At 38.7% G+C, this 16579-nt stretch overlaps 1 protein-coding gene across 9 annotated transcripts in view; it reads left to right on the forward strand.

The window, feature by feature from the left end:
• HIVEP1 (HIVEP zinc finger 1) overlaps positions 1–15857 on the forward strand; it is a 166707-nt gene extending 150850 nt beyond the window's left edge. For 8 of the 9 annotated variants that reach the window (XM_034762310.1, XM_034762312.1, XM_034762318.1 and 5 more), the window contains 2 exons: positions 10857–11368; positions 14122–15294. In XM_034762310.1, the coding sequence (XP_034618201.1) occupies positions 10857–11368; positions 14122–15294 (1685 nt within the window). Of the gene's footprint in view, positions 1–10856; positions 11369–14121 lie in introns of all 9 variants that reach the window. The other variant, XM_034762309.1, reaches the window with a different exon arrangement.
• Positions 15858–16579: the final 722 nt, after the last annotated feature.

Below are 16579 nucleotides of genomic sequence, written 5' to 3' on the forward strand. Positions count from 1 at the left end.
CAGGTTCAAACATCTACAGCTGCTCATCTGAGGATCTTAAGTTTCTTCCAGCAGATGTCACTATGAGTCTGTCAGACAGTAATGAGCAGAGACTAATAGCTGAAGCATTTTTTAAATTTAATCTTTAAAGTAAACCTGTGAGTTTACTTTAAAAAAATAGTAGTCCATCAAATTTAGAAATAGGTGCTAATTTTCTTGTTAACATCTACCTGTAAGTCTGTAAAAGCTCTTTGCCAAGTAGTTTTAAATTGTCTCACTGTGGCATTTGAGATGTCCATTGCAAGACTGTAACACTCTTAACCTCAAATATGTACCTGCAGTACTATTAGAAAAACAGGTCGGGTGGTGATGGTTTACAAAGGAGATGCTGCTGTATATTAATGATAATACAATGTAATATTTGAAAATATTTCCACCTATGTTGTCATAGTATACTATATCTTTCTTAAACTTGGATAAAAACTATAACTTGATAGTATGGAATAAATGCCTTAATTAGTTGTTAACGTAGATGTTCCCAGTTTGAGGTTGAAACATGTTCTGGAGAAAATAAACTCAGAGGCAGATACATTTATTGGAAATAGACTCAAGGCTGCAGGTAGAAGTGTTTATCAGCCCAGGATATTATTCAGCAAGTAATAAGTACCTTCAGTTTCTCATAAGCAGAGCTGTTACTGACACTTGTTGTTAAGATTGCCTAACATTTTCCATTATAATTCCCTGCTTTCAGGTGCATATAAACTTTGCCAAACGTAGCCATGTGGGCAGAAATTTTCCATGCTTGCCCTCTGCCTCAAGCTGAACAATTTTGGAAAGTTTCAGCAACAGCAGTTCCTCCCTTTTAAAAAACAAGGTTAAGGAAAAATCATAGTTATGCTAATGTTAAATGTATTTTTTCCCCAACTGTTTCTTTGAAGAGTTCTAGTGCCTCCCTGCTTTGTAGCAGGAGCTTAGAATTCGACAGGGGAATAGTCCTTGGGTCTTCTCCTTCTCCCATGAAAATTTACCCAGATATGGTTAAGTGATAAGCCCCTGAACTTTGCCATTTGATGTTAGTGGGAAGTTACTTACATGACTAAGTGGCTGTAGGATCAGGCCCTGAAAAGTCAAATCAGACACCATGCTTATTTCTGACAATATCAGAATCAATATTGAAAAATTATAAATTTAGACTATGAAAACATTTGCTGTGATGTCTCATATAAATATTATTACTAAAATGAACAGCATTTTTAAACAACTATATATAATAAGGATTCGAGCAGGAAAAATATTTAAAATAAATGAAGGGCTTACAAAAGTGTGTAAAGAAATGCTTAGTATTATCTACCTCAGTCCTATAGTTTGTAGCATCCTCAACCGGTAAGAGTGGGGCTGGAGTTAGTCAGCCTTAGGCTCTCTCAGTAATGGACATATTAAGTAATAATTCCAACTAATGCTGCTGTGCTGAGGAACTTTAAGCCTTTTATTTCCTTCTTGGAGATAAAATGCCATTATAGCAACTAACTAATCAATACCATGGTCAAAAATACTAATCTGATTGGCAGGCCAAGGGCATAAGGAAAAAATGAATCAAGAGGGTTTATCCATAAAGCTAGTGTACTTCAATAAGTAGGATTAAAAACTCAATTTTACTAACTATGATTATAGCTGAAGTACTAGCAAATCTACAGTGAAAAGTTATGTCAGTGCTTCTATTAAATCATTGTTTGCAGTTAACTTCCAGAAATTGTCATTTATCTAGTTGGAAGGTTCAGGTCTCGTTTGTGGTCTAAGGAGCACATTCTTTGGAAAAGTTTGAGGGGGAAAATGGTGGTTCCACCATTTTTTGAGGGAGAACAAAACATCCTCATTCCCCCTCTCCAAATATTTTTGCCATTATAAAATATTCTTGAGGTTGATTTTTTTTTAAACAATTTTTGTGCTAAAATGGTGGGGTTAGAACTTTGACTGCGAAATAATCCTTATAGAACAGAAGAGCCGTGAAAAGTTAGACTAAAAGCTAGTTTTGTATTTGTAACGTTATTAGTGCTTGAAAATCCCAGGATAAGCATTTGCAGAACTTCGGATACTAGTTTTTAGGCACGTTCACCAATGTTCTAAGCAAAGGACGTCTGGAGAGGCCAACTCAGGTGCTCAGTGAACATATATGTCTGCTGAGGTATACATTCAAAAGAGCAGGGCTCCTTTGCCAGACTGAAGAATGTATGCATATTTACTTCAGTGGGCTTTGGATCAGGCCACCCTATCAATAAAGAGAATCTGCTTTATTAATTTTGGACATTGAGCAGGATAGAGCCTTTTTCTTCTGTAAAATATATAGGAATTTCAATTGCAAAAAAACCCCTCTTAAAGACCATTTGATTTGCACAGTTAAGTCAGGAAATACAATTAAGTTTGTGCTTCCATAAGATCCCTTGCCTCATTCAGTACCTGTCTCCCACATGTAAATGATGCATGGACCCATAAATACACAGTAGTACAACGTAGTGGAATGTTACCCATGCATATCTAAGATGTTAGAGGAATGTATCATTTTTTTCTTTGAGAGAATATTAAATCCCATAATTAGACAGGGTCAAACTGCATACATGTAAGAGGGCAGAGTTAAGAAGGGTGCATGAAACCTTAATTTTCACTTATCATGAGTGCTTTACACAAACATCCTTCATGTTCTCCAAATAGATTTTTTTTTCCCTTTCTTTCTTTTTGCTGTAGTAGACACTATTTTCACTAAGCTGGATTCTTGAATTGGTTATTTTGTGACCAAGACAAAATGTGCCGAAACATTTTAAGCAAATTGTTAAATATTTAAACACAATCATTATAACAATGCTAATCTTAAAATGTCCTATATTGCTTTACAAACTTGCACTGATATCCACAGCAAAATGCAAACAGTTCTTCCGATGTATCAGCTATTTAATAACAATATTATACAGAACTTAGGTCAGCAAGCAAATACATTTTTCCTACTAAAATTTTACAGGAAACTTAAGTAGGCAAAAAGCAATTACCAAAGTTGGAACTGGGCCAAGACCTCTTGGTTAACAAGCCTCAGCTTGCAAAAAGAGTGCCATAGGCTCTTTCAGTTACAATAAGTGGTCACAGCCTCTGTTTGACATCTCTTCCAAAGACTGCACCTTATTACTAAAAACCTGTAACCTTCATGGTTCTTCCCCTCCACGTAAGAAGAAAGCAGCAACTGTAGAGTTAGATATTATCACAAGTAACATCACTAGTATTAGATAATACTCAAGCATTCATTAATTACAAAAGCTCAGGGACCTATCAGTGCAGTGATCACGCACACATGGCTATAAAGCATAGTGTTCCTTTTTGCATTGCCAAAAGAACTTGAGTTATTTTTTTTCATCTGGTGTTCTGAAAACAGTGTGGGAGTAATGGAACCACACTCATCCCTGTCAGGTTGCTTATAATGCAGGCTTCTGGCTCTAGGTCTACACTTTTAAGCAGAAGCTGGCAAACTCAAATGATGAAGGGAAATAGGGAAACAATGGGGGAGAGGGGAATGATATCCCCACATTAAGCCCTGCATTTAAGGAATCAGTGTCCCCTACATGGTCCCTCCTTTTTTGTTCCACTTTTTGATGATGGGAGATTGAGGCATATGCATAAATTTACAAAATATTGACTTAGGTCCTATATTAACAGTATATCACTGTGCAATCCATACTACTTTTAAATGTGTGTTTAGAGAAGGTAATTTCTCACAATGAAGTAGGGCATTTTGGCCTAATTACTTGGGGTCGCTTTTAGTCCTTATATAATGATATATTCTTTGTACATCAATGTAGTCACTTCAGAGTGATGATACAAACCAAAGCTTCTGCAATATATAATACAGCTGATAAAAATGTACTTAAAGTACAAAATATATATCTTAAATATCAAAATATATCCTTAAAACTAAGTTGCAAGTTGATCTAAAAAAATCTGTCTCTTAAAATATGTGCTTAATGCATCAAATAACCAGGCTTAACTGTGTGCTGAATACCTCTCAGCTAAAACTTACTCCTTTATCTTTATTGTGGACTTTGGACCTAAAAAAACCCCAAACCAGATGAATTCTAATCTAATGCTGCAGGTGTTCTCCATTTGGGAAGCCCTGCCAATGTTTTGAATACCCCTCTTCGCTTTGTTACTTGTGCCATTGAACACCTTTTGTTTTAAAATGTTCTTTTTATTGGGCATTTAATTACAGGAACAAAAGAAAAGAAATGAGACAAACACTAGCACACAGCAGGCATGCTAATGAAGAGAAAAGTAAAGAGTTAGTCGGAATCCGGATGTTTAAATAATGCTTAGGAGCTCAGTCAATCAAAACGCAGAGATGCTAGCATTGACTACAGTGAAAGCACTCAGTTATGTAAATCCCTGAATACTGATTGACTGAAAATCTGAATGACAATTATTGATGTTACTATTCAATAACAACTATGAAGCATGTCAATGTTCAGATCACAACTATCAGTAACCACTCACAACACACTGTTTTGCATGACAGCTATGGTTATTTCTCACTAGCTACACAACACAGATCCTACACACTTAATCTGCAGAATGTAAGTCTCATGTGCACAGAAACTCTGGCAATCTAAGCTTTTCACCTCTTCCCACTACCTTTTATCCCACCTGCCACTGTGCTCCACCACCCACCCCACTCCTCCTTTTGCTAGTATTTGTTCCTATGGAGAAACTAAACCATTGTGCTCCTGACTCCACAAGAGGGAGTAAGTCATAGAGTCATAGAAATGGAGGAATGGAAGGGACCTCGAGAGGTCATCAAGTCCAGCCCCCTGTGCTGAGGCAGGACCAGACAAGTGTTTGTCCAACCTCTTTGTAAAAACATTCAAAGACATGGATTTCACAACCTCCCTTGCAGACCTATTCCAGGGATTAATTATTATTATAGTTAGAAAGTTTTCCTTAATATGTAACATAAATCTCCCTTTCTGAAGATTAAAGCCCATTACTACTTCTCCTACCTTCAGGGGACATGGAGAACGATTAATCACCGTCCTCTTTATTACAGCCCTTAACATATTTGAAGATTTATCACCTTCCCCATCAGTCATCTTTTCTCAAGACTTAAAAATAAACCGGGCATGTTTCTTTCTTTATAGCTCACATTTTCTAAATATTTTATCCTTTAGTGATCTTCTCTGGAGTCTCTCCAATTGATCCACATCTTTCCTAATTCCATAATTGGACATATTACCCCAGATGAGGCCTCACTGTGCCTATCAGAGCAGGACAATTACCTCCCATGTTTTACATTAACAGGAGTGCCATATCCACCCCCCAGAATATTAGCTTTTCTTACAATTGCATCACATTGTTTACTCATGTTTAATTTGTGATCCACTATAATCCCTAGATCCTTTTCAGCAGTACTAACACCTAGCCAGTTATTCCCCATTTTGTGGCTGTGCATTTGAGTTTTTCTTCCTACGTGTAGTACTTTGCAACTGTCTTTACTGAATTCCGTCTTGTTGATTTCAGAGCAATTCCCTAACTTGACAAGGTCATTTTGAATTCTAATCCTCTCCTCTTCCAAAGTGCTTGCAACCCCTCCCATTTTAGTGTCATCCACAGAGTTTATATTCATTCTCTCTATTCCATAGTCCAAGTTATTAATGAAAATATTGAATAATATAAGACCCAGGACTGATCCCTACAGGATCCCACTAGGTATGTCCTCTGTCTTTCAACCAGATGTGCACTCACTTTATAGTAATTTAATCTAGACTACGTTGTCCTACTTTGCATATGAGAATGTCATGTTGGACTGTGTCAAATCCTTACTAAAAATAAAGATATATCACATCTAGTGTTTTTCTTCCAATCCACTAGGCCAGTAACCCTGTCAAAGAAGGAACTTAGGTTTGTTTGGCATGATTTGTTCTTGAAAAATCCATGCTGGTTATTCCTTAAAATCCTATTATTTTCTAGGCATTTACAAGCTGGATGCTTAATAGTTTGTCCCAGTATTTTTCCATGTATCAAAGTTAGGCTGACTGATCTGTAATTCCCAGGGTTGTCCTTGTTCCCTTTTTAAAGATAGGTACTATGTTCGCCCTTCTCCAGTCCTCTGGGATCTCTGGGTTCTCAAAGATAATTGCTAATGGTTCTAAGATCGCTTCAACTAGTTCTAGTACTCTAGGATGAATTTCATCAGGCCCTGCTGACTTGAATACATCAAACTTATCTAAATATTCTTTAACCTGTTTTTTCACTATTTGCTTGCATTCCTCCCTTCTTCCCCCTCCCCTTGTTAATATTAATTGTTTTGAACATCTAGTCACCACTGTCTACTGCCCGAGGTGGCCAACAAACAGTCTCCTTCCCCTGGAGGAGCCAGTTCTCCTCCCTCTTCTGGTGCTGCTGTAGTCATCCTTAGTTGGCTAGATCCTTTGTCCCAGAAGTTTCCACATATGTCCTGTCAATGAAGCCCTTGTGCTCCTGGTTGCTACGCAGACAAGCCACCTCCTTTTGCAGCTCTTACCTGCTTCCTGAGGAACTCCACCAACAGATACCTCTCACAAAGGTCATCTGGCATTCACTGGTGTAGACGCGCAGTCTGCATTCCCAGCAAGACCAGGCCAGAGTGGAAGCCTGCAGAAATTGCTTTCTTAGGTGCATGATATTGTTTAAAGATTCCCCTCCTCCCTGAAACACATGAGAGTGGATAGGAAGTAGCATCCTAATCCATCCCCTTCCCAACATAATCCATCTTTTAAAATTACTCAGAATGGTGAAAAACACACTTTTCAAAGAGAGACAGAGATACGGAGAGCTGGGAAGAAGGAAGAGCTAGGGAAGTTTTAAAGGTCAAGATTTTCATAACTGGATGTAGAATATCTAGTTTTGAAAATCTTGGCTTTACTTTTTTTAAAATTATTCATTAGGCAATGGGGTTTGAGTCATCCTAAGTAGCATTGGGGTATGGAGAGGCAAAGAAAGGAGAGCTCGATTTTAATGCTAATTAATAATGGTAATAAATAATTACATACAAAATACTACATTAAAAGCATGATAAGGTTACAAAGTCAAGCACTCAAAAGTTAAGAAAAGCCTAAACTGAGATTGTCTTTGTGAAACCTTAATTTGTCCCTAGTTCACATATACATTATGACCGATATATCATAGGAAGTCTCTGGCACAGCCACAGATAGAATGGCTAACCTTACATCTGGCATTTTCTAGCCTTTGGGTGCTTGACTCTGCAACTGTTTTTGAGAACTACTTACGCAGGTGAAGTTATTTTTTTGTCTACATGTTTGCAGGATCCAGACCATAGTTTGTACATTTACAACATATTTTTTATAATGGTAACTCAAAATCCACACTCAAATTCCCACAGTTCAAAAAGGGAACACATAAGCATAAGAAGAATCTGGTTCAATAATTGTAAATCTTTAGGGACCACGCTAATTAGGCCAAACAGAAGTTTAAAATATCAAGTCTTTGTTAAAGTGCTGAGCTTAAGTCTTCCGCAGACATCGGTGTGCAGTTCCATAAGATACTGCAACCACAATAATTCTATCACAGGAAATTGAAGAGCTATAGAAAATATATATTTTGTTGTCAGTATGACAATTTCTTTTGAGTCTTAAAGTCTGTTTTTAAAAACAGAATATTTTAATAACAAAAGCTTAAAATATGTGTAGTTGGTGTTCCTACTGCTGTTCATTTGAAGTATTTCGTCTTATCCCCTAAAGGCAGAAAGCTTAAGTAGCAATTAGTAATAGGCCTTGAGTCAAAGGCTGTGACAATATTTGCCTCTGAAGTTGTGGGGGAGGAGGAAGGTCATAGAAAGTAGTATTAGGTTAATATATGTGTATATATAGTGATCAGTATATTCCAGAACAAATCAGCTATTCACAGGTATGAATGCTTACACCAAGAAAGAACTCAAAGGGTGAAATCCAGAAACTGACCGCTTTCTTGCTTTTACACAATACACAGTGGGAATTTATGTACCAGAAGAGCCAGTTTTAAATAGTTTTTCCTCAATACTTTTTTTAAGAATGTTTTAATTCTTCCTTATGTATTAAGTATGTTCTTGGCTCACAATACTTGAATGCCATTATATTTTAAAACATTAGTGTTATAATAGAGAAGATTGCAAAAACCAAAAAAAATGAGGACACATCTCTGCTTTGGAGAGTAAGGTAGACACAGGTCTTTTATAGTCTCATCAGATTGTTATTCATGATGTGTATTATCATAGAAGTACCAGTCATGGACTCTGTTGTGCTAGGTGCTGTACAAACACAGAACAAGGACAGTCCCTCCTGTCCTTATAATCTTAGTAAGCTCCGAAAAGAATGGTAATGTATATTTAATAATATGAAAATTGAGGGGGGAACTCGCCTAGGTATAAGAATCTGAAGATATATAAATATCTGTGAGTGAGAGTCCAGTGTAAGAGGGAGTCTTTCTTTGAGAAATCTGTGAAATGAATAAAAATCTCTTGGGATTTTGGACAAGACAGGGAACCTAGGTATTAAGTCAAATTAAGAGATTGGAGACAATTGGGGAATTTATGAGCTAATGCCATCCTAAACTCTACTACTTTTCATAGTCAAGACAAGCCTATTTGACTCTCATTTTGTTTGCTGCATAGATGTGAGGATCCAGTCAAATTAATTCAGATAGATTTACTTACCTATAGGACTTACAAATACAGTTTACACCAACATTTGTAGGAAAGGTGATCTCTGCATAGGGAGAAGAAGAGAAGCAGTATGACTCCTCAAAGAATACTTATGCAATGTTGGTACAGGGATAATGCCATCTCCTAGACAGGTGCGATTCTCCCCCCGCCTCCTCCCTCCCCAGGGATACTATTAAAAAGAGAATCCAGACTGAGTCCCCAGCCCCAAAACTTCAAAAATCACTGACCCACACATTATGATGAAAGTCAGAAATAAAGCAAGTCATAGGTCACTCTGGAGGTATCATATGTAAAAAAAGTCTCTCTTATAGCTGTAGTGGCATTAAAGCTGATGGATCCAATTAAGCACCTAAATGTATGGTTTTGGATGTGGTTTTGTTTCATTTTGGATTTTTTTTGTCCCTTAAATTAATTATACAAAGTTTTTGATGATCCTTTTAGGAAATGGAGATGAGAAAGTAAAGAAAAACCATAAAATGTGTGATGACTGATTAATAATGTATGTAACTATTCTTCTATTGAGCATATTTGAGGAAAGGGCTGTTTAAAATTAATTTTTCCAAGAATGATTTTTTTTTTCTCTTTGAAGAACAGTTTTGTCTTCAGGTAAAAATTGTGAATGAAGACTGGCTAAAACGTAATCAGACTTTTCCACTAACATGATTCTTATGACATGGTAGATTTAAAGTGGCTTTATTAGATTATATTTCTAATGCACAGATTACTATCTAGGATGCAAGGGCTGAATCATTACACAAAGAATTATTTAAAGATTCAGTTAGAGCTCTTCCCTATCCTAATCCTACTACTAATTTAAAAGCATAAAGGCTTGACATGTTGAGAGGTAGCTCTAATGATATAATTTTTTAATCTAAAACTCAATTCGTATGTTTTTCTGTGATATGCATGTTTTGTTTGTAGTTTCATAGCTGGATAGAGTAATGGTAGTAGGTCTTAATTCTTATTAAGGTCTGGGTTTTTTTTTTTCATAAGTCATTCATCTTGACAATAAGTTGTCTGTGTAAATTCCCTTAAACAGAGGCGCTTTTTGAAATTTTAACACTAAAACCAGACATCCTTGAATATTAGGTTTTTTTCTGAGCCAAATGCTGTTTTGTGCTGATATTTTCTTTGGGGAGCTCAGCAGACTGACATTTAATCCAATATAAAATAAAATATTAGTGTAACTAAGCAGTTCGTCTTTTGTCAAATATGATCCAGCCAGTTTGGCTTGGAATCAGATACAACAGATGGGGTTTCTCTCTTTACTGAAGAAAATTCTTCTCTTCCCAAGGTATGATACAAAAAAAATGAATATCTGTAGTTTAGTTTACCAACTAAAACTGATTAAGAGCTTGATTTCTGAATGATGGGCAAAGACGGTGGTGTCTGTTCAGCTTTTAGACTTAAAGTCAATGGGACTTCTCATGTGACTAGAGTTACCTGCCTACTTAAGTGTTTGCAGAATCAGGGCTGTTTTGAGCACTAGTTGTCATTTAACTCCTAGTACGTTTGGTTGATATTAATAATGCTTTCACCACTTTTTTCTTAAAGTGAAGAATTCTAGTAGAATCTAATTTTAGTCTCTCCTGCCCCTTAACTAGACACATTTCTGACTAGCACTTTCCATTCTTTGTTTGTCTCTTTCAAAAGATTGTGTAGTAGTGATTCATACTAACTGCAAGGATGCCCACCTATGAGTCAGTAACAAACTTGAGAATATCCCACTGGTAAGCTTGGCAAACAAATCTGTCATCACTAGAAACTTAATGAACCAGGAAACCAATTCCCGCTACCCCCTGCAAAATTTATATAGAGATTTAAGGGGGGAAATTGCAGTCTTACAGGCATGAGAAAAATGCCTAAGTAAAAGATACAGGATTAGCGTAAGTGTGCCTAATGATATACTTTGGAAAATGGAAGTGTAGAGCCCTAGGTTGTTTGTGGCTTAGTAGTGGAAAGTAGCTGATGCACTTGTGTTGTACTTTGAGTGTTGGGCGATAGACATTTGTGATTCTGTTTTGTATCAGCATTACAATTCAAATGATATCAAGTTGTCTTGTCCTATTCCCCCATAGCTGATAACTCTGATAGAAAAACTTTGCTAGGTCTTTAGTGGAATAACTATTTTTCTAATTTTTGTATTTTACAGGTGAGAAGCAAAGGTTTGGCTGTGATCGATCAGGATTTGATGTGGAAGATTCTGATGGCCCGGAGGACGATGACAATGACAACGAAGATGATGATGAAGACAGCCAAGCTGAATCAGTCCTATCTACAACCCCCTCAGTTACAGCCAGCCCTCAGCATCATCCATCTAGAAACATCCTACAGGAGACCACAAGTGCTGATGAAGACATCAGAATTACAGACTGCTTTGCTGGGGTCCACACAGACTCTATGGATGGTCTACCTAAAGCACTACTTACAAAGATGACTGTACTCAGTACATTGCAATCAGACTGCAGGAATACCAGGTCACCAATAGCAATTGCACATCAAGAAGCAAAAGGAGAGAAAATACAAGACAAGGAAACAAGTATAGAGCCTACCATCTCCCCTGGCCCTTCGCCTAGATCTCCATGTCATCAGATGTCTGTAGATTATCCAGATACAGCAGAAGCTTTGGGAAGTTCTGCAACACCAGCTACCATTGTTACAAAGGTTAGAGTATTCAATTTAGGGGGAGAAGGGAGACTTGTATTTTAAATCCTTCTCAAGAGCTGTGTATGGGTTTGAGCATTGGCCTACTAAACCCAGGGTTGAGAGTTCAATCCTTGAAGGGGCCACTTAGGGATGTGGGGCAAAAATCAGTACTTGGTCCTGCTAGTGAAGGCAGGGGGCTGGACTTGATGACCTTTCAGGGTCCCTTCCAGTTCTATGACATAGGTAGGTATAGGTATTATCTATCCTTATTTTGGTGATTTTTTTTCTAAAAGCCATCTAGTTTCCTTCCTTATATTCTTCATACAATTGTTGCAGACTGATGCAGATTTTTTTTAAAAAATTCCAAGTGCAGGAGCATAGTAATAATATAGAAACACTTAGTTTTTACCCCTCTCTTCCCCCCCCCACAAAAAAAAAGTGTGTAGATTAGATTGTATCTCCAGGACTAAAAGGATTAGTTATAACATGGTTCTTTAGTCTGGAATTAATTGACTGTACTGTTCAGACAAAATAGTGGTATATACCAAATAGACTTAGTGCTAGAATAGAATGCCGTGTTCCAGGATCCAAAAAACCTGCACAATAGTTGCCCTTGTTCAATACCAAGGGCTGGGAAGAGCACAGAATTACTAATCTCAGGCTATACAAGAATTAAGACTTATATTCAAAGTTTCCAGCCCAGTGCCCTGTCACCTAGGCAAAAGGATTAGTTGTTGGGAACAGGACCGCATCAACAGGAGGTGGCTCCATTGTGTCTCTCTGGAGCTTCACCTGCATATGCCATACTGGGCAAGATGCTCGGGTGATACATGTGCCATGCTGATGGAATCCTGAGGGATTTACTCCTGGAGGGATTCTGCACCAAAAATTTAAAATTCTGTGCACAATTTTAAAATTCTGCATATTTTGTCAAAATAACACAGTGCAATCACACCAGTTTCAATTATTTGGTAATTTATTTCAAAATACCTGTCAGCAAGTATGTCTATAACAATAGAGACAAAAAAGATTCAGGAAATGTTTTTTGACAAATAGATTCCTTACGAGGCATGTTAATACAGAAACTATAAAACAGAAACTTATTTCCCACGCCCCTCAGAAGCAGGACAAAGGCTTGGGAAAGTCAGAGTAATGGAGGATCTGAGGGAGAGGGAAGTAATTGCTGGGAAGGAGCCTGGGAATGAACCTGGAGGGTTGTTGGGTGTGGGTGGAAAAAGTATGGAACAAGTTGGGGGGGGGGGTGTTTGTGGGGCGTGGGGGTGGGTGGGAGGCGAGATTGTTAGGGAGTTGAAGTCTTCCCCCATGCAGACCTTGGCTGATCCCTAGCCTCTCCCATTCAGTCAGACACCTTTGCCCTTGTCCTTACGTGTTGCTGCACCACCACTCCCCCATGTCCTCATGTGTCCCTGCACCTCCCCCCCGCGCCAGCCACCTCTCTTCCATTCCCCCCATGGGTCCCTGCACCTCAACTCCCATTCAGGCTCTGGTTCAATGCTGTCACACCCTGGCCTCCTATGCCCTGCCCCACTCTGTCCCTCCCACTAGTCCTTCTGAAACCCAGTCTGTGACCCCCTCTCCCTCCCCAACAGGCCCCCATGACTCCTCACCTGGCCCTGCAGGCAAGGCCCTGTGAGGAACGCAGCCACTGCTGCCTTCCTCTCCAAAGCTGGCTTCTCCGGCCCTGAGCTGGCTGCCCTCTCTTCTGGCACAACAGCAGCGCCTCTCTGACACGATGTGTTCTGTGTGTGGGGTGGGGGGGCAATAATCTGCGGGGGATATGAATTTTGCATGTGCAGAGTAGGAGTAGGGATTGAACGAACCAGCCTCTAGCAAACTGAGGAAAATACATATGGGAAATGGCAATTTTCAGCATCTTATAACTCAGCCAGATGGTGATGGCATAAGGCACCTGCCTCCTTGATCTCTGCAGTAACCTGACATGTAAGGTAGGGTCACAGGATATTAAGCCCTATTAGTAGTAGTAGTAGTAGTGCAGTTGCCCCTAGAAGCCCCAGTTGCAATGGGAGCCCCATTGTGGTAGGGATACTTTCATCCTGTGTGTTTGTACAGCCTATGTCAAACTGTTTACACTCTAAATAGACAAGACAGACAAGGAGTGTGAGAGGCACACAGAGGCGAAGTTAGCTGTCCATGACCATACAGCAGGTCAATGGCAGAACTGCAAACAGAACCCATGTCTCCCAAGTCCCAATTCAGTGCCCTCTCCATTTAACCAGGTCAGTTTATGATGATAATACTTTATCGTCATCCATCTCTTTTCATTCTAGTCTTCCAGATTAAAATCCTGGATCAACAAATGCATTGTACCATTAGCCTTTCAGTGCAGAGACCGTAATGCTGCTGATGTGTGGCTAAATAAATACCCCCAGGAGAGGATGATGCTTGTAGATCTGGATGTCCAGTGACAAGATACCACAGTAGTTAATCCCCAGCAGAGAGCTGATTTTCACAATGAATTTACTGTAAGGGAAAGGCCAAAATGCTTGTTAAGTATTAACACAAGAGAGAAAGCAGATGTACTAGACTTAGAAAAGTTTTATTAAAGGGTGAGGAGCGGGAGACATCGTCAATAATTGTTCAAGTCATGAGCTGCAGTGTGAACTGATTTGTTGCAACTTCCTAAAGGGAAAGTGGGCTGTAATTCAAACTACCTCCTTTAGAGTATTTTGATTTTAATTTAGCTGCACTGGCACTCTTAATATTGAAATGTTTTTGCTGTTCTTTCGTAGAGCACACCGTCTGTAGGGCTTCTCTCACCACCCGTGGACCAAAGCACACAGACAACAATGGTGGTTCCTTCAGCAGCCTCACCCTATCCTGACATCCAAGAAGAGAAGCTGCATGCCACAGAACTGACAGCTCCTCTGACTCATTTATTTAGCCACCTTCCTTTGCACTCACAGCAGCAAGCCAAGACACCTTATGGTATGATTCCAGTAGGGGGAATTCATGTGGTTCCTGCTGGCCTAGCCACGTACTCCACATTTGTTCCAATTCAAGCTGGGCCAGTGCAACTCACCATTCCTGCAGTTAGCGTGATTCACAGAACTACAAGTGCGCTTGGTGACACGGCATGTGCAGTCTCTGCCACTGCAAATCCACTAGGAGTTGCTGAAGTGAACAGTGTTGTGCCATGTATTCCAATAGGTCAGATTAACGGGCCAGGCATCCAGAGTCTGAGTGCACCAAGCTTACAACCTCTTCCACCATTAGGCATGGAGACAGTGAACATATTGGGCCTGGCAAATACAAATATAGCCCCTCAAATACATCCTTCAGGACTCACGCTAAATGCTGTGGGACTACAAGTTTTGACTGCAAACCCTTCACCTCAGAGCAACCCCAGCCCTCAGACACACATTCCAGGCCTGCAAATATTGAATATAGCACTGCCTACGTTGATCCCTTCAGTCAGCCCTGTAACTACAGATGGGCAAGGAGTTCCAGAAACACCAGCTTCCAGTAATAAAGCCTGTGAAATTCACCAAGAGCGGACTCCTGTGAGTTTTCCTGCAGCTGACATCAATCCAATCACTAGTGCTGTATCTCCTCAAGCGGCACCTACGGTCCAGTGGTACAACGTAAAAAAAGTTGCAGAGCCTTTTCCTTCAAAGGAGTACGAAAGACTTGATGGTCCTGGAAAAACAAATACTGAAAAGGCTGACCCAGTAAATCATGTCAAACCAAAGTGTGATGTCATTTCCATTCAGGTCAAAAGGGCTTCCACCTCAGAACCCCTCTTGAAGGTGAATTCTGAAGTTTTAACCAAGTCCCCCGTCCATCAAACTGTCTCTCCAAATAGACAGGTACATAGGCCAGCAGGATTGCCACGAAGGCAGAATACTGTACAGTTTAGTGATGGCAGCAGTGATGATGAGGACAGACTTGTAATAGCAACCTAGATTTTTTTTATGAGTATTATTATTATTATTATTATTATTATAACACTTACAGGTTTCTTTGCAAACCTTCCTTTCCTTAAAGCACATTTTTCTGACACAAACTCATTAATAATCTTTGTGCAATCATGAACTCGACCAATAATTGTTGTTTCTCGTCAGCTCCAGCCATTCTTGTACATGTTGTATAGACAATTGTGCCTTTTTGGAGTTTTATGTTTAGAAACCTGTACAGATTGTTAAAAATATATATAAATATATATATAAAATATGTATATTAAAACCAGGTAGTTGCTTGTGTTTAGTAAGTAAAAACATCTTATGTCAGAAAAACTAAAAATGATTAAATTATATGTTGCACTGTTAAATGTAAATTTTTATGGCTGTGGGGCAAAGTTGCTGTGTACAGATCTAGTATGTAAAACTCCATATTTATTGTATCCATATTAGTCTTGGAACAAGGGTCTGTCCATCTTTCTTGTGTAAGACAGTAGCTTTACACTTAACAGAATACAGTATCTGTGTTATGAAATATTACAGTAAAATTTTGTTTACTGACTTTACCATTGCTTATGTTGTGCCTTCTTGATACTAATCAGTGAGTGGTGAGCTGCCAAGATCACTTATTTTAATACAGCCCCCATAATTGGCTTTCTGTTTTGAAACTACTGATCAACTGCCGGCAACCGTGGTTAAAGAGTGAATTAACAGGTGTTTCATGCTCTCAGGAAGCAAATTCCTTTTTAAAATTCCTGTAGGGAACGTATTTGCTTCTAAATTTTTCATATTTATTATCAAAGGCTGAATGTCAAAATAAGCCTTTTTTCACTTACCAAAAATGACAAGGTTGGAGGATAATCTTGTTTTTTGTAACTTTGAACGATAAAGCCACATTTTAATGAAACTAAAATATAGTTGAGCAACAAAAGAATAGTTTGTGTCTTCTTGCTTGTAGTATCACTAGTGCAAGTGGCAAAAAAATGATGTTGCAGCAGTGAGGGTTTTGCAGTACAAGTTGTCAGGGCACTTCCTTAGCTTCTAATAAGTATTTCATTTCACAAAATTATTACTTCCAGCAGTAGGTGGCTAATTTTGCCTTAAATACAGCTTCATCTTATACATTCAGGAAAAAGAAAATAAGTTGATGCATACAATTAACTTGCCCCAATTCCAACAATCTCATTGTAAGCATACAAGATATGGAACAATTCCAAAATATTGGAAGTGAATGAGATTCTGGGCATGCACAGTGCAAGCAATTTAAAGTTACCAAGAGACCTCTTAAAGC

The sequence above is a fragment of the Trachemys scripta genome, chromosome 2 (genome assembly GCF_013100865.1).
Source record: "Trachemys scripta elegans isolate TJP31775 chromosome 2, CAS_Tse_1.0, whole genome shotgun sequence".
Classification (NCBI taxonomy): Eukaryota; Metazoa; Chordata; order Testudines; family Emydidae; genus Trachemys; species Trachemys scripta.